At 30.8% G+C, this 20,099-nt stretch overlaps 2 protein-coding genes across 2 annotated transcripts; one reads left to right on the forward strand and one right to left on the reverse strand.

Moving 5' to 3' along the window:
- The first annotated feature begins 1,661 nt into the window (after window positions 1–1,661).
- Window positions 1,662–11,071, forward strand: LOC122531995 (cytochrome b5 reductase 4-like). Its single transcript, XM_043660398.1, has 7 exons — window positions 1,662–1,688; window positions 6,159–6,416; window positions 7,677–7,889; window positions 8,458–8,780; window positions 9,163–9,246; window positions 9,315–9,473; window positions 9,937–11,071. The coding sequence occupies exons 1-7, from the start codon at window positions 1,662–1,664 to the stop codon at window positions 9,986–9,988; spliced, it is 1,116 nt and encodes a 371-aa protein (XP_043516333.1). The 3' UTR covers window positions 9,989–11,071.
- Window positions 11,072–12,700: 1,629 nt separating this feature from the next.
- Window positions 12,701–18,867, reverse strand: LOC122531998 (glucose dehydrogenase [FAD, quinone]-like). Its single transcript, XM_043660400.1, is given in 6 exon segments — window positions 12,701–13,290; window positions 13,293–14,148; window positions 14,217–14,369; window positions 15,836–16,000; window positions 16,559–16,644; window positions 18,658–18,867. Coding segments are annotated over 6 exon segments (1,854 nt in total). The 5' UTR covers window positions 18,806–18,867; the 3' UTR covers window positions 12,701–12,844.
- Window positions 18,868–20,099: the final 1,232 nt, after the last annotated feature.

Genomic DNA, 20,099 nt, shown 5'->3' on the forward strand with positions numbered 1-20,099 from the left:
AAAGCCGTAACAAAAATCTCGCATCCCCAATGTGATTAGTCAAGCCTTAAATTCTGCTTATTTAATTAAATAAGATCCTTATTTTTCTAACTTGATTTGTCTTTTGCTATCAAACAAAAATTTTCAATTTTATAGTAGTAGAAGTTAATATATAGGACGGAAATATAAATAATTCAATTTATAAATATCAATTTCGTTGACAATACAGTAAATTTTTCCGAATTTTATATCGTGATTCACACACTTCATATTTATTGTTCAAAAATGCACGAAATTGATATTTTGAAGTAAAAAATCCGATCGAGAAGTCAAATAGTTAATTATACAAAAAAGTTTCGGATAGTTATTAACTTCCGAATTAGCATTAAAAAATATTGGCACGATGCATTGAATTCTAACGTTATTAACGTTTTAATCAAAGTTTCTTTTGATTTGAAACATTTTAATAAGTAATGACGTAGGTATTCAGGCTCTCAGGTTTTCATTTGTAATATTAAAGCAATACAAGAATCACTATAGTTACAAGTCGTTTAATTAGGAGGAAGAATTTGTTACTCTTTTTCTCAATCCTTTCAATCTTCATTGAAAGAAATTTATGTCAAACAAATCGGGGTATACCTGCGAAAGGAGTAATAACACTTGTATCGTAAGAAATTGATTATTCATTAAAATTTTTTATCAAAATTACCAGTACCTTCATCAAATTTTTACTAAGTTATATGTATATATACATGTTAATTATTTAAAAGAATCTCTTATTATGGAAGAAGGAGATTATTTTATGAATAATATTTTTATACGTTCTCTGACTATTTCTTGCGATACAGCTACATGTGTTAATTTTTGTTCTTAAGGGAATATTCTGGTAATCTTAAAAGAATCGATTTTTTTGAGATTTTTTTCTAAGGAAACCATGATACATTTTAGTATATTTTCGCACACAGACTTATTCATACTTAAAGAGTATTTACAATTTTTTGTTTTTAACAAAATTAATGAAAGTTGTTGAAATTATATAGCCTTAGGTAAAGCATGTTTTATCTAATTCTACATGTCCGTTTTTAAAAATAAATTCGAATTGCTGACATGATGGTCCACTTGGTTATTTGAAACTAAAAAACCAAAATGCATCTTAATTAGTATAAATATGGCTATCGCTATACACCGTTTCCTTTAAACGTTTATAACTTTGCTAATTTTACGAATTCAAACAAATCCTTTTACATAGACATTTTCGAAACCAGATACTTTGAGGAAATGTAAAATAAAAAATTAATTTTTTTAAACCGGATTACGAGAATATCTCCTTAATGTCTTTTTCGTATTACAAACGGGAGTTAATTACTATTAAGTTACTTAAATAATGTTGAGTTTCTAAAGAATCTGCAAACATTTCTTTTGCCCGATAATAATCGAGGAAATTAAGTTCGTAGAGCGTTATGTTCTTCAAAGACAAGAAAATAAGCGACAGTCTATCAGAGAGGGGATACAATGTAAGTCAGCATCGATTATCCATTTTTCGATTAAAAATTTACGTTACCAGTTTGTCAAACGACGTCGAATCGTTCAATGTTTATTCCATGTCCGTCACGAATTTCTGGCCAGCCTGTTTCAATTCCGGGTGTATTTTTACGATCATAACCCCACATATTAGATGAGCTATGACTCAAAATCGAAGAATGCAGGAAGTATGGAAAAATAATTCAAATAATAAATCACGTGCAAAAGAATAAATAATTAAAAGTAATAAATTAAAAGAGAAGGAAATATATGATTACTTCTTTTACTAATCAATGAATATGTATTATTATATAATTAATCATGCATCTTCGTTCAAAAATCTTGAGACAAGCACAAAAATTATATGATACATTTCAAAAATTATATGAACATGTTTGTTATGCAACAAAGAATCTATAAAGTGTTAACACATGAAGAATTGTATTAGAAAATAATCGTGCAATTGAAAAATTTTATTATCTACTGAATTATCAGATAAATACTGAGTATTGAAAATAAAATCTTTGCTTTTTATACATACAAAACATAAATCATATTGATTTTAATTAATGTTATATTTGACATTTAATTATCTCTGTAACTATCCATCGTTCTCAAAAAAAAATATTTGAAACAAAACTTGGAGAACAGGTTCACAGTACCACTCTTTTTTAAATGAAATTATACATCTCTTTACGTATTAATAGATTCTGCTTTCTTCGTAAAAAAATGTATTAACCCACGTACGTCGTTAATAAAAATTATAAGTTTAGGAGAGATATTTTATAAAACATATTGCACAAAAGAGGAGGACGACATAAGAATGTCATCTTTCATACGACGGATTGGTGATTTTAACGCGATCGATAAAATTTAATCTACCATTTTTTAGGAATCGTTTTCAACGTGGCGCAATACATGAATTTCCAGGGGGTATCGACGAATTGATGAGAGGCATCGACAAAGATGCCACCATTTAAAAGTCAGAAAAGATCAACGGTACCGATCAGTCGTAGATCGATAATTTGATTTTACATACCCATAGATCGTTTGTTGAAAGTACACGCTTGGGTCAACTATCAAAACATTCTGCAAAAATGCATGGTCGGAAAGCTAACAAGAAGAGGTCACAGCAGTTGGGTCATCGATTTTAATGAAATTTGGTCTGTCAATTCTAAAGCAAATTTACCTATGTTCAAGCATTTGCGTCAATACTCATTATTTACAGAGATATTTAATGTTTTAATACTCTATCATAGAAATATATACTTCTTTTCTTAAAATTATAGCAAGCAACGTACCAGCGAAGCTGGTGGTGTAGTGGATTTATACCCGGGTGTTTTTCAGGATTCGAATCCTCGGAGGAATATTTTTGTATTATCTCTGTTTTCTTTTTTTTCTTTCATTTTTCTGTAGAATACTATGTTCTACATTTTTATAATATCCCTAATTTTTAATTTATTTAAAGTATCATTGACAATTTCAGTGCAAAATGAACAATGTCGAACGTCACAATTTTTATTAATAAACTAATATTTTGCAAAAGAACATTACAATGTGTAGCGGCCTAGAGTCCCTCGAGTACGAGTTTCGAACACCGACTTGCACAAGCCGCAAGTGGCTGTGCGCGTAGCGTTGAAGTCTCTAACGATATTCGATGTTAAGCAAACAGAGTGCGGAACATCGCTAGGATGGGTGGATGATGACCGTCCTAGCGAGTAGAGTTAGAATAACAAGCGTCTGGGGAAGGGGTCGCTGCCATCAGCCCCACTGATGAGTCTAGGCAGCGACTCTGAGACGAAACGTCGCCATAACCTTTCTTCACCTTACACACATTACCACTTCTTACATTATCCTCGCATCATCATAAACACTTTCAAGGCCTTCAAATGTCTAGGAGCGTCATAAAAACAAAATACAAAAGAAAAATCGTTATTTTATAACTTTATATATCCCGAATTTCTGGCAATTCTGCATTTTCTTCTGTCCTGGGGAGGACAAACCGATGTTGCCTATTTTAATAGTATTTTCACTAAAAAAGAAGGGAATTGTACATCAACATTGAAAATTATATCTCCACATTGCACCCCATCTTTTGTCAGCCGTGCGATGCATATTTCTTCCGACAAATTAAAGATTTTATTAAAAAAATACAAAATGCCATAGAAATTTTAGAAAACAACTATGAACTTTCACGTAGACGCTATACAAAATTCATTCCTTGATTCATAATTAGTTATCTGCACCAGTTTTCAATGCAATGATTAAATATTCCTGGTACGCAATAAAATTAATATCTCATAGATCTATATTTTTCAATGTAAATCAAGTTTTCTTTCCAGACGATAGAAAGAAACGCAGTGTTCCTGTAAAAGTATGGCACTTATAAGATGTTCATACTGCGCGGTATATTTATGCTTTTTATGCTTTTATGACGCTTATCAGCCTAGACATTGTAATGTTCTTTTGCAAAATATTAGCTAATAAAAATTGTTATGTTCGACGTTGTATTTTATATCGAAATTTTCTGTGATATATTTTATATCGAAATTTTCTGATATTTTAAATAAATTAATAATTATGGATACTATAAAAATATAAAACAATATTCTATATAAAAAAACAAGAAAACCAAAAATAAAAAAAAAACAAAATTAGAGATAATAACAAAAATATTCTTTTCCTGCGAGGGATTTGAACCGTGAAATATCCGGGTATGAATTCACTACACCACTAGTTTCGCTCCTGCGTTATTAAACGTAAATTTCACAGGAGTAATATATATATATATATAGATAGTAGAATGAAACATTAAATATTTCTGTAAATAATGAGTATTGACGCAAATGCTTGGACTTAGTTAAATTGTATTTGCTTTAGAATCAACAGACCAAATTTCATTAAAATTGACGACCCAATGATATGACCTCTCCTTGTGAGCCGTGCGATTGGCGAGCGGTATCATCTTCGCCGACGGAGAACACGACCGATTGTTCATCGGCGATGTTGAACCTGATAACAAATTGCACGAGTGAGTAATCAACGCACCTCAGCTGTCCTATTTTCTGTCTGGCCGGCGATGACAAACAAATGACTCGCGATTTAAATGTTAGAGGAGTTTGAATGTCAGTTAGTATGTATGTTTCGAATGTATACTAAAAATACACTGGATTATATATTAGTAGTTGAGTTACGAAGGTTTCTGTGTTAGTCGTTATTTTTCTGGAATATTTCGAAGTCCTCTAAAGTTATTCTCGAAGAGTGATTCGTGAAATTATGAACATATATTATAATATAATAAAATAGAGTATAGAATATATTATAGAATATAGAATATGATGTAGAATATACATTATATTTACAGAATGTAATAGAGTTCAATAATTTTGGCTTCAATTATATTAAAATTGGGAATTTTACGAATTATGTATATATATTTGAATTTATATGTAATGAATTTTATTTAATAACAATCAATTTATTTGAAATTTCATTTTTAAGAGTGATATATATGTGTCTATTTCTTCCTCTAATTGTTTATATAGGAATTATATTAATAATTACATTTATAACAAAATTAAGATTTTTTTGGTAGATGTTATACAGTAATTTGTCATGTCTTGATTTTTCTGGATTATTTCATTTAATTAATTTAATTTATATTCAAACAAATAATTGATAAATAAGAGAAATTCATTTATATTAGAATATATATTATATTCATAAAATACAATAGAGTAGAATACGTATTATATTCATAGAATATTTTAATATGTTTAATATAATACAAATGTTCTAATATTTGAATATTTTATATATATATATATATATTTGTTTATTTATAATGTATCATATATAAATATATGAATATATATTTGGATCAATATATGAATTGAATCAACACTTAGTATCTATTAACAGGTCTCATGACTATAAATATAAATATAAATATAACAATATTTGCTGTGTTTATTGAAACGGTTGTTCGAAGGTGACCGGCGATTAACATAATACTTATAATCGATATCAGTTGAACTTTGGAGTTGAAGGTTTGTGTAACACGAAAGTGAAATAATATTGTCAAGGCGATAATAAAGTTTATTTTAAATATTGACTTCCGTCATTAGGTTTCAAGATATACTTCCATTCACCAGCAAATCCCAGGTATATTCAAAAATATATATAATTATACATATATAATAAAATATATAATAATAAATTCAAAGTGCTTGAAAATTTACACTCCAGTACTAATCTTTTTAAAAAAAATATAATTAGACCGCATATTCTTATGCAAATTCGTACAACATTTGAGGAAAATAAAAGGAATTGTTACTTGCATTCTGGGCAATTTTCTAATTTTTCTCCGATCTAGTTATTATTCTTTATCGAATTTAAAAATTTCTATCTGGAAAGTTAATAAATTTAACAGTGATTTAATAGTTCTGCGACGAATAATTCTATGAATTATACTCGATGAGTTAATGAATTAATTGAATTTTGAAAACTTGAGAGAACACTTAGATAGTAATTATTATTATAAAATGTTATAATAATAATTTCCCCCTAATAATTCTCCCCTTCCTGTCTAAAAAAAAATTCAAGATAAAAGACTTCAATTGTGTTTTCGGATTATTAGAAATGTATTGATGTTTCAGCTCATAGCGCTAGAAAGCACGTCGGACGGTGATTTATCGAGTATAAAAATGGATTGGAGACAAACAATAGATACGGTCATATTCTCTTGTAAATCGATATATAGCCGTCGATGCCTGGGTTATGAATTGACTCTGATAACCAATTCGAGGCTTTTGTTTAAAATAATTTTCGAGGATGAAATAATAAAGCATGAGCTGCACTTAAGATCCGAAATAGAATGGCCACCAATATACAACAGAAATCTTGAAACGTTGAAGGTAAATAATAAGAAGAGATTCTATTTAACATGTTGACTTCAAAATTCAGGTGAAATTTATACGTTTTATCTATACTAATATTTAATTTTTGTAAAATGAAAGTGCAACGAACTTCTCGTGTTATAGTATCCATAGTGTCAATTCAAAATTTCGATATTATTCTTATATCATTCCATTTTGTGTTGTATTATTGTAACATATATAAAATATAAAATATATTAAACATTATTGAAATTGAATCAATAAATTTTAATATTACGTTGAATAAATTACTACATTGTAATATATATATATATATATATATATATATATATATATATATATATATATATATATATACATATATAATGTAATTTATCATTGATACGAAATTATTTTGTGTTAATTCAAAATGATAATTTTAATAAAATAAATTTAATAATTTTAATAAAATAAATTGATCGTTATAGTTTCGAAATATTTGCATTGCATGGATCAGGGACCGAATCGGTATTACGGATACCGGAAAAATACCGGTATTTTTAGGTTACTATTCGGTACCGGTTTGATGAAACCGAAATATTGCGAATACCGGTATAACGATGTTAAGTAGGTAGATGTGTTTCGGTATAATACCGGTATGAATCCGGTACAATACCGGTATGAATCCGATATAATACCGGTAAATAAAATAGTAATATATTAGAAAAGGANGAAAAGGAGACAATGATTAAATGTTTTCATAAAGCTGTATAGTAAATTTGACGACGTTTATACACGTACACTTTATTTATTTTTATTAGTTTTTTTATTAGTTTTTTTATTTTATTTTATTTATATTAGCGGATGTCGGAGAAAGTCGTTTTCTCAGACATGCAGTTAGGAGAATTTACGACTCAAGTGTCGCCTATGCTATTGAATTGTGAAGGCCAAGTTTATTTCTTACAGTGCATAAAGACCAGACATCTGCACTTAAAGTTTTTAGTAACTCGGCCACAATAGCATTTCCGCGAAGCGTCGTAGGTTTCCAAGGGCCCACTCAGACCTACGTTTGGAACACACGTGGAGAGAAAACCCTGCTACACCGCTATAAATTAGGAAAATCAATGCAGTCACAATATTTCGGTTTCAGTTTACCGGTATAATACCTAAACCTACAATATTTCGGTTTTCAGTCTCTGCCATGGATACTTCAATTGTCAATGATCAGTCAACGTGTTAATATTATACGTATTAATATCAAGATTATTATCAATTAATCTTTACTTTTGCGCAATGTAGGTGGAGTTTACGTGTGCAAAGCGGGAAAGAAGGCCGTGGATGAATTTGGGTCATCAAATAACGTCCGGGAGTGACGTTAACATCTCGGGGCGTCTTAAAATATACAGAGAATACCGAGTAATTGCGAATGAACCACTTTCGAATCAAGTACATCTGTTAATCGTTCAAGCGAAAGATCACTTGCAAATTGTACCTATTGGCAGACACGTAATGGTCAAAGAGGCAGACATAAGTGAATACATAAGTTTTTTTTTTCTCTTTCTGTCAATAAAATCTGCTCATTTCTAATTCATAGTTCACTGACCGATAAATTTGAAAAATATAAAAAATTGATGAAGTTGCGAAGGTGTCTTTCATTTGTTATTTAAATCACTCTCTTTTTATTCATACTCATAGTTGTGCGTGACATTATCTCTGTACGATTAATTCGAGATATCTTTTGATGAAGACATACAACTTTCGTTGTTCAATATAATTTTTCCAAAAATAATAATCCTTAATAAGTTTGCTTTTCTCCAGTGATAATTTCTTCATGCGGTGAACACAAACAACAATTTTAATCTGAACATTATTTTCTTCTTCTACTCTTGATGCAGTAAATTAATTTGATTTAGTGTTTGATTAACGTGTAAGTCCTGTTACACTGACATTCACGATTAACTCTACAAAAATCAATTTTTTATATTTATATTAAATTTACCGGACCACAATACAAACCATAATACAGCCTTTCTAGATTTATTGAATTAATTTTTAGATTTATTAAAAAGGAGGTCATCAGTCAAAAATAACTTTGGTATTGGTTTTAGACAAGAACATACAGCGCCCGTACACCCCTGTCCCACCGTACCTTCATGATGACGACAAGCCGCCAAATTACACACCAAATTGCCTATGTCTCATGATCAAGAAGTATCCAAATGGCCTTCTCAGTCGGTTCTTAACAGCTCTTAAAGTTGACCAGACCCTATACTTGAGCAATTCTATGGGTTCCTTCGTAATGGGAACCTATGATCGTTATTCTGTCATTCACATGCTTGCTGGTGGCACAGGTTTAACACCGATGCTTAGTATCATTGAACGAGCTATGGCCAGACGCAGCGTGTCAGTATTTCCATCATTTTTTTTCTAAAGTATCTATCTTTTTTAATACAACCAGAAAAACTTATTAGAATTTAATCGTTTGTCTCTAAATTTTTCTGAATTTCGTTACATTGTAATTCGTTAGGTTTCCTCGAGTTCTTCACACTACTATGTCAAAAATCTTAATTTTTATTTGACATGAACAAGTTCTTTTTCTGGCTTCTTGAATTATGATATATATTTTCGTATAGATCTGTTGTGTTTTAAATTTAAGTTCAAATTAAAAAGTTAGTTCCCGTTTCTTGTGTATTTCGATGAATCGCATGAATTTACATCTTTTAATTTTCATCTGGATGAAATTTCCAAGTAATTTCTGATCTTAGTAATTTATGTAATCCCGCAGGAGATTAATAAATTTACTCAATTTCAACACAAACGAAGAGAGTATGTTCTACGTGAAGCAATTGGAGAGAGTCAGTGGAGAGAAGTGAGTACAATTGTCTCTCTGAATATTATGAGATATTATATAACGCGATATTTCACAATGTGTTTCAGATTAAAAGTTATCCATATTCTTTCGCAACCCAAAAGCACGTGGACAGGCAAACGTGGCATGGTGTCTGAAGGATTATTAAACAACTTAGTTGGAAAAAGTCAGCCCGATGCGTGTGTTTTCACGTGTGGGCCTCGAAATTTCATGCAGATTGCGAGGACGTAAGAACGAGATAAAAACTCCAACTTTAAACTCCAAATTCTAGCTGCGATTTTTGATCTTCAAGCCTGAGATTTCGAGTTTAATTCCAATGTTCCAACTTTGCGCTCTGACTATTCTAATTTCAAATTCTAAATCTCCAACTCAAGACTACAATTATATTTTTAAACTCTGATCTCCGACTCTAAACTCCAGATCTAACTCTAAATTTCGACTTTGATTATAATTTCGTAGTTAGAGTCAATCTAAACTATAATCTGACTAAACTATAATTTTAAATTTTAATCTTTGATTCTAAACTTTTCTCAAATTTCAGTGGTAGATTACAGCTACAATTCTAGACTTTAAATATATATTCTCTAGAATCCTTAACACGCTTGTAATCGTTCCAGTTTTTTACTTTTTTTAATTTCTTTTATTTTTCTTTTTATATATATTTCAATTAATCATACATGTGTTTTTCAGATCCCTTCGAGAACTTGAGTGGAAGTCCTATCAAATGCACGAGTTCGTGTAGCCATGCTTATCGAAAGTGCGCTCCCTCTCTTTTGATACGAAACGTTGAAACAACGGCGTACAAATACGTCTGTTATCAATTTTTCCAAAATTTAAACACGAACGTGATAACATAGCTATCTAACTGTTATTTAGCCACGAAGAGTGTAAAGACGAACTGAATTAAATCAGTCGATATATAGATTTAACGACATTCAACTTTAATCACTGGACTGCGAATTTTTATATAAATTTAGATTTTAAAAATTCGACGATAATTAGAAAGAAAAATAAAAAGAAGAAGAAGAAAGACAGAGATTTCCTCTTGTTAAATATGCCAAATTTTCCACAAATGCATAAAAATTCAGTCTATCGCTTATAAGCACATTGAATTGATGCAATGATCGAGACATATGTGTATATCAATGTTCGCAGACACTAAAAATTTTATCGAGCTGCGAAAAAGGACAGGTGATTTACTTTTAAACTAATTGTGATATATAAATTTTTATTAGTCACATTTCGTCCGAATACCCAGAATATCATATTTTAACAGCTGTATACAATGAATGCTGTGGGATCCACGTCGATACAGTTCAAACTCATGTTATATTGCGTCACCACGAAAATGAATGCTATAGCATTCACATCCGTGAACGTGTTGAAGATTGTATGTTGCTTATTTAGACGTGTCAAAAGCATGTCTCATTCGTATTTGCCAGATTTTAGCTCGATACACTCAGGACAATGGACGTTTGTCTGACTTTACTTGTCAGAACCTTGATTTTCTCAGTAAAGAGAAAAGTCACTCTGTGTATCGCAACGCGAGACGTTCCATTTTCTTTCCAAGTGCGAGACAATCGATATCTGCACTGTTATACGTACGTCCAAATTGCTCTCGGTGAATGTTGACCACTGGAAGAAATCGAAATTGTAAAACGATTTTCGAGATTTCAACTCAAAAATAGCTACTACATACAAACTGTGGATTTTTATGCATTTGTGGAATACTTGAAGGTAAAGATGCGCGAAAACGTATAAGCTAATGATTTTTATATCTGAATTGTCTCACTTTAGAAAAACCGAAATTAAAATCTAAAATCTATTATTGTTATTATCGGTCAGAGAGCTGTTATTTCAATTTCTCCTCTGCGCCAATCTACGCCTATGTCAATAGATCGGAGTAGATCATTACACCTTCAAGTGCACAAAAATCTGCTTTATGAACGAACATCTTGCGTTTCCGGACGGAACAATTAGAACAGTTACGTCATATGTGGTTTTTAAAAAGAAGAACCTCTTTGGAGATTTCTACTTTAACCCCCATTTCCACAGTTTCGGTGTCGTGCGTGCGAGTTTTCATTGGCAATTCGACTCCTTTGTATTATTTACATTCAATTTCTAACGACAGATGTCAGATTTGATCAGATTCGAGAAAATGAATCCTGTTGTTTTTAATGTTTTGCAATTGGCACTTCCTTGCAACAACTGGGTAACTAAGGACGGAGGTATAATTACAGATCGAATATAGGATTATCAGTTTATAGATTCATGACTGAAGTGATAATATAAATACACCGCAAATTTCACAATTTTTCCGAACAAGTTCGTTCCTGTACATGTGTATATGTATTTCGTTATGTTATTCACTAGTATCTTTCAAGGATCAGAATTAATTAAATTAATTTGGGAGAGGATCAGATTGAAACTGAAAATTTTGAAAATTAATTTAAACCTTCACCAGATTTTCACGTCTTCCTTTCGAACAATACATTTAGTTTGACTCGAGTGCAACACACTGTAAGAGTGTGAAAGACCAAACACTATATTTGTACTTATTGTCAATATCAATTATCATATTAAGTGCGCACACACTTTGTACCATGTATTTACGGATTTCGACGAAAAATAAAAGAGAAAAAGAAAAAAAAGAAACAATAGGAATAAGGACATATGAAAGTCTTTGAAATCTACGGGACAAGTGTCCGTGTAATTATGTACTTTCCAAGCGATTCGTGTGAACAAATTATTTTTACACAACGTTGTCTTTTAATTCATCATCCACAGAGTTGCATTTTGAACGATTTATCCGTGAACATTCGCAAGTATTGTATTTCCAGATACAGGCCAATTCGAAACGATCATGGTGTTATTTATCAGGCAACAAGTACCTCACAAACGTAATCACAACATCAGAAATTCACAACATGAATTTTTATCAGATTTTAATATCTAGACTGCTGATTTCTATGCAAATTTTTTGGAAGATATAATTAAAAAAGTAAAATCTCGATGAAAAAGTGTTCCGTAGAAAGCGCTATACTTTGAGTTATACATAATTTTTCATATTATTTTAAGTTTTCATGTGCAAATACGCGTTTATAGATATCTCTATAGTTTTTATATATCTTTTTATGAAATTTTCCATTTTAAAATTTGTTACAAATGCATAGAAATCCACAATTTAATGTAAACCGGGGGATCTCTGGGTATCAAATTCAGATCGCACATTTAGAACATTTTCTTATTTTTGGTGAAGTAATTTAAGAGTTTTAGAAATGAAACACTTACCTTTTTCTTTTTAGAAACGCGAAGACTCTGAAGTTTGAAGGATAGATTCACTTTTAAGAGAAGAACAATTGATTCTCATTGTACGTATTTAACTTTGAATATTAACATCTATCTTAAAATGAGAGCAAACAAATTATAATTCATTTAAATATTACACCATATCATAATGTGTACACATACAGTATATTTTTAGATTATATTACATTACTTAATATTTCAATATTTATTTTATTATTACAGCGCATAAATTGTGATAATTAATTTCCACAGTTAATCTTTTCTTGACTCATCAATCCATCACGCCACATCATTCAGATCCAATATGGTCAGACAACCAGTCCTCCTTAATCATATCACTAGCTTTCTCCGCGATCATAATAGTAGGCGCATTCGTATTTCCCCTAACAATCTTTGGCATAATCGAGGCATCTACAACTCTCAAACCATCGATTCCATAAATTTTCAGTCTCTCATCCACCACAGCCTCAGGGTCCGACTTTGGTCCCATCTTGCAAGTTCCAACCGGATGATAAATAGTGCCTGTATATTCCATGATCACGCATTTCCAATAATCCCTCTCACCAAATTCGAACTCTTCACAACCAGGTAAAGGTTTATCAATCAATCTAAAGTCGTATTTTTTGAACGATTTTGTATCAAACAATTTTAAAGCTATTTCCACACCTTCCGTTAACACGTCCAAATCTGGATTACTGGTGAAAAACCTGGGATTAATTAAGGGTGCTCCCCACAAGGATCACTACCGTTCAGTAATATAAATCCCCTGCTTTTAGGCGACAACAAAATTGGTAGAATGTTAATAGAATTATAGTAAGAGAGTGGGCTGATACTTGTGTCATAAGCTTCTACTGGATCATTTAGAAAATCTTCTAGACTGGAACCACGGAATAAAAATTGTATATCTGGTACTCCGTTTTCGTGCTGATAGGATGTTTGTGCGAAGGCACAGAACCCGACAATACCAGCTGCAGATAAAGGTCCCCTATGTGTCTCGCTATAATAAGAAAGGTCTTCCTCCATCATAGAGATATTCTCATACGTGGAAATAAAATTTAGTCCAATTACAAGACCAGTCGTCATTACATGATCCTGAAGGTTCCTTCCAACCGATAAGTTACTAATTACTTGAATACCGTATTTCTCTAATTCTTCTGCTGGACCAATTCCAGAGAGCATAAGGATTTTTGGAGAATTAATGGATCCAGCTGAGAGAATCACCTCTTTTTTAACAACAACTGTATTTAATTTAGTTCGGTTGTTTCTTGAAGTATATTCGACGCCTGTTACACGTTTTGTTTTGCTGTCTATTAGTAGTTTCGTAACGTATGATTCAGTTTTAATCGTTAGATTCTTGCGACTGCATCTGATGGGTTGTATGAACGCTTTGTTAGTGCTTTGACGTGTTCCATTAGCGGAGGTTGTTTGTAGAATCGTCACACCTAATTGGTTATTTGCGTTGACATCTACGAGTTCGTAACCAAGTTCTTGCCATGCCTTCAGTATGATATCGTTGTTGATGTCGTTGTACGGAAATCGTTCTACGGATTGGTAACCACCTTGGCTATGGTAACGTGGATTCTCTTTCACTACCTAGAGGAAATAAAAGTTTTACCTGGATGTCTCTTGGTACTGAATGATATAAATTTACAATTTGATACCTCTGGATCCAAATTATTTTCTGATTTCAGAAAGTATGGTAAAACTTCTTCGTAGCTCCAGCCACAATTTCCTGCTTCTGCCCATTCGTCGTAGTCTCTTGAGTTTCCACGAACGTACATCATCATATTGATAGTACTGGAACCACCCATGACCTGTAAGTTTAATAATAAACTTTAGAAGGCCCAAGTACCAAATACATCAGCATTAAAGCTATATATTTTTTAAATTATAGATTGGAGAAATACAATATTTCTAAGTTCTATATACATAGGTTCCTAGATATGTTGCAAATTTCACAAGTATACCTATAATAATCGTGTTGTATCTGCTATATTAATCTTGTATTATATTACTATAATACATTGTATTACAATATTTTAAAGTATAATATATTAATTTTATATTAATGATATTTGGAAATATTTTGTATTAGTATAGAAATATTATATGTATAGGATATTCATTTAAGTGAGGCCACTTGAATTATGATGATGCAAAACATATTTTTCGCCTAACATGAACCAAAAGATCAATAATTGATTAACATCGATGTACTAAAATTTAAGTTTTTCTTTTAAAGAATGGTTGGTCAATCTTATATTACTGAAAATCCCACTGCGTAGGATGCATGCGAACATAAAAATCTGTTCCGTGAAGATCCCGATGTATAAGTAAATGGTACGGGTGAAATTTTTGTCTTTTTAATACTTGTTTGTATTTCTGCAGATATTTAAGTAGACTCACTAAAATGTATCACCCTATATACAGAGTGGGGCACTTGAAACAGATCACCTTAATAAGTCGCTTGTTTTCGGAGATAGAAAAAAATGCATCCGACCAAACTTATTTGGTATCGGGGGGCTCATAATATGATGTTACTGATTTTTTCCCCTTATAGTTCTATGACATTCATCTTCATAAATCAGAACTACTTCCACTTTCTCTGCTATCGTGTAACGCATTTTGGAAAACTGAATACTAAGATTGAATATTACTCTCTCAGTGCGACGTCAGAGAAAATGTTATAGAATTATGAGGGAAGCAGTACATGTGTATGGTGGAAAACTTCCCGATTGTAATAGATCTTCACTTTTTAGACTGTGCAACGTTTTAGACATGTTCGAAGAGTGCTTTGAGACAATGTGTTTTCTCTTGCAATTTACCTTGAGTGACCTCGAATGACCTTCATAATAGGTCATTGTATTTCTTCTTGGAATTTCCTATCAGAATGTAATAAAGAACTATATCGTTTTTATTTAAAAAACAAGAGTTGACCTCCATATTTCCTTGATGCTTCCACCCATAAAAAAATTAGTATCAGATTATGAGCTCCTCGATACCAAATAAGTTTGGTCTGATGCATTTTCTTCTATCTCCGAAAACAAGCAAGTTATTCAGGTGACCTGTTTTAAGTGCCCTACCCTGTATATATTATACATATATAAAAAAACTTTCTGTGTACGAGTATTTCCGTGGGTCACTATGTGCACGTATACTATACAAATAACATGCCAACAAATAAGAATTTTTATCCTGCTTTTAGTTCTTGATAACAATTCAATTTCCCGTATATAATTCTAGAAATTTAATGTATCAAATTATATGTATGTATACATACTTTACCCCTTGGGGTCACACACTCTTTCTCTTTGTTGGATTGACAAGCGTATTGCTGCGGTTGTGTGTGATAAATCCAATCGATATTGCTTCTCGGTAACATATAGGCGAAACCTGGAATTCCAGCTACCTCTGGTTCCTCAATGCCAGCTTCAATTAGTAATATCTGAAGATATATATGAAATTTCAGAGGTTTGTCATAAACTGTCAATGTGTAAATTTTGTTATTGACTCTAAACATTTGGATGCAGTTGTTAGCTAAAACGGAACTCCCCATTTCTAGCAAAATTATTCCTTACTCGTGAACGAGGATCATTCAAGATTTGATTCTTAGTAGGCAAAAAGCTTTCAGGAAGTCTAATAACCCATACATATGTGTTTCAAATCAAGATCAGACTAAACCGATTTGACCTGTAATCTCATTTGGTGGATTCAATAGAAATTCCAGATAAAACATAAAGTGAAATGTGAATCAAAATACCAATAAGTTGTCATATTGAAGTCGCTTCTTGGGTGACCTAACGCCGGAGATAAAATATTGTCAACGAATACAATTTTATATGAATATAAATATCCTCTGAATATCCTCAATAAGATTGTAATCTGTACAAATATACTGTGCTTTATCTAGCTTTCATTTCCTTCGACTGTTTAGAAATATTAAAAATGTACGTCTAGTGACAGACATCTGCATTTAGTAATGACACAAAATAATTATAAATACCTTCCATTGTTTTACTTCGCTCAACCTGTTTGCAAGAACACATCCGGCTGATCCAACTCCCACGATTATAAAATCGTATTCCTCTTCTGGAAAATTCGTTTTGTATAGATATAATTTTAATTATATAGAGAAAATATGTTTATAAATACTAACATTTGTAGTTATATTTGCAATTATCTTAAATTATATCAGTATATCATATTTAAAATATATCATTCTCATATGTCATGTTAGAAGTTTTATAGAATTCAGTAAAAGTGTATAGTATTCTGTTTTAGTCCGAATGTTACACTAGCTATTACACTGTTGCACCGCAAAATATATTCATTTACAAAATTTAACGACGAATTGTTTAAAACAAAGAGAAATTTCCAGAATATTTCATCAAAATTATAGTGTTCAGTAACAGCAGTTTGGCAGCAACGCTTATATGAAATAGAGAAATATTATTGCTAAACGTACTTCTGACGATCAATATTTTAGTTCCACTAATATTTTTCAGTTTCAATGAAACAAATCTTCTCATACATCTTTTGGAACATTGAGAATATCACCTTTCAATTTGAAATAATTGCAATTTAAATGTATAGAATGTTCCGGTCAGAGACTGAAAACCGAAATATTTTGAGGTTTAGGTATTATACCCAGAGACTGAAACCGAAATATTGTGAGGTTACTTCCATATTATCGTAATTAAGAACCGTTATTTGGCAAATAGGTTTTAATATCGGAATAAGACGGTCATGCTGGTATTTTCATACGTATTTTATCGGTATCTGATGTCCACAACGATAAAAATACCGAAATATATACCGCCACGGTACCGTTTTACTGACGGAAACACATTTTTCATTTTCTACGTAAAGTGACTCTTATTAATATTCGGACATCATGCTATTCAAAATATTGTTGTGGATTTCAATTGTTTATAATAGTAATTTCGGATTAATTTTTTAATAATATAATAGAACATTCATTATAGTTTATAGTAACATAAATTTTATTTATTTATTGCACATACTTTTCTTAGTATCAAACAACTAACTAAACTATGTCGAAATGTAGCGTGGCAAAAATATTTGAAGGACATTTGAAGAACTACAATATTTGAACTTAAAAATTGTTAACATAAACAATAATTAATATTTTGTTAGGTAACCCTTAACTTCAATAATATATCGCAGACGCTTAGGCCTTAGCATATTTCCAGTAATTTTTTTTAAGCAATTTAGCGAAATATTCTTCTATTCTACGATTAAGCGTTGTTTTAACTCCTCTTTCGATTTATTGACGTACGACAATTAGTCATTTTTCACCGAGAAAAAGGAAAAACGTATCGAGAAATCAGTCATCTTTTAAAATTAAGTAAGAGTATCGTGGCTGATATTGTATGGAGATACAACAATGAATTAGTATTAGAAATAATACATTTGTCTCCTTTTCCTTTTCTAATATATTCATATTTTATTTACCGGTATTATACCAAAATACATCTACCGACCTAACATCGTTTTGATAGCATCATACTGATATTCGCACCATTTCAGTTTCATCAAACGTAATCGAGTAACCTAAAAATACCGGTATTTTACCGGTATCTGTAATACCAATTCGGTCTCTGGTTCCGGTTTGGTATTCATACTCTGCCATTATGACAAAAATATCATTTAGCAAAATGTCCATAAATGTTTCATCTAAAAATTATTAAGAAAATATGAATGATTATTTTGAAACGACAACCTCCTTCATTTAATGCAAATATAAGAAAAATTTAATCGAGATTGTTTAAATTTAATTTTATGTCAAGTTTTCTTCGCACGCATCAAGTTCTCCATATGCAGTTTTGATTCTTCTATTCCATCTGTTTTCCGAAAGAAACACTTCTTTATTGTAAATTTTGACTTCTAAAGTTAAGAAATATTGTTCCACAAGTGGAAATCCGGCATTCTTGAAAATCAGATAATTGAGTCTTTTCTGTTAATTTATTATTAAAACTGATCATATTGATGGTATTTATCGTATATCATATTTTTAGCTACACAACTCTTTAGTCTTACATTTTCCTGTATTATAATTGAATTATTTTCATTTATATTTACCTGTATTATATTTTGGACAGGAATTGTCTTTGGAATGACCTAATAGATTAGTAACTATTGTGAGAAACATAAGATTGGATGGTTGACAGGATGACAGTACTGGAGTAGTTGAGCAAACGCTTGTTAGAGTTGGAGGTACCCACGACATATTTCTTTAGAAATGATGACTCGTCGTTTGCGCTTCTTGTGCTTTACGATGATTTGCTCGACTCTTGAAAAGATCTATATAATTGAATGATATACACATATATACACATAATATATATTATATTAGGGATATCCATATGTAATGTCGTTCTTTTTTTCAAATTTTATAAACACTATCATCTAGTGACAAAGAAAAATATTCTGTATAAAATAAAATTTTGTATCGTATCAAGAAACGACATTACTTGTGTGTACCCCTATTAATAACGCTCTATTATATTTACGTTGTTATATAATTACATTATATTCATGTATTACAAAATTTCATTCATTTATATTGGTATTATCATAAAAAATTGAATATATGTTATTTATTATATTACAGTTATATATCAAGTTACATTATAGTGATGTTTCTTCTAAATATCGCTTGAGAGACAGAAACGACTAAATTTTCAAATTTTTATTAACATTTTAAATAAGCATTAATATATACTTAGCAAAGTATATTTCAGAATATTTAAATGCTTTTAATCATTAATTATGTCAAATTTTATAGTTACTATTGTAATCGATGTTACACCTCACTCGGGTATATCCCGATTTGTTTGAAATAAATCTCTTTCAATGAAGATTGAGAGGACTGAAGAAAAGAGTAATAAATCTTTCTCCTATTTATTTAAACTTAACTGTAATTATAGTGATGCTTATATTTCTTCAATTCTACAAATGAAAACCTAAAAGCCTGAATAACAACATCATTACTTATTAAAATGCATCAAATTAAACAAAACTTTGATTGGCTAATAACATTAGAATTCAATGAATTTTATCGATATTTTTTTATACTAATTCGGAAATTAGTAAATGTCTGAAACTTTTGTATATAATTGGGATTCGACATCTCGATCGCATTTTTTACTTCAAATTATCAATTTCATGCTTTTCTGAACAGTAAATATGATGTGTGTGAATCACGATATAAAATTGAATATCTTTACCTGACTGTAGATTGGCAGATGCGTAATGGAACAGAAATTTATTGTATTTACTGAAAACAAAATTAAAAATTATAAATTGAATTATTTATATCTCCGTTCTAAATATTAATTTTTATTGCTGTTGTAGGAAATGTGGTGAAAATATAACACAAACTTCCGTGTGAAAAGAAACTAATGTCTTTATTTAATGAAATATTAACAATCAAGTAGTATATGCGATACAAAAATGAGGTAGTCACGCGGCAAGGACTGGCAAAGAACTAAACTTTCTGTTCGGCATGGTCCTGTCCGTAA

This window comes from Frieseomelitta varia, unplaced genomic scaffold (assembly GCF_011392965.1).
Source record: "Frieseomelitta varia isolate USP_RPSP 00005682 unplaced genomic scaffold, Fvar_1.2 scaffold_43, whole genome shotgun sequence".
Taxonomy (NCBI): Eukaryota; Metazoa; Arthropoda; class Insecta; order Hymenoptera; family Apidae; genus Frieseomelitta; species Frieseomelitta varia.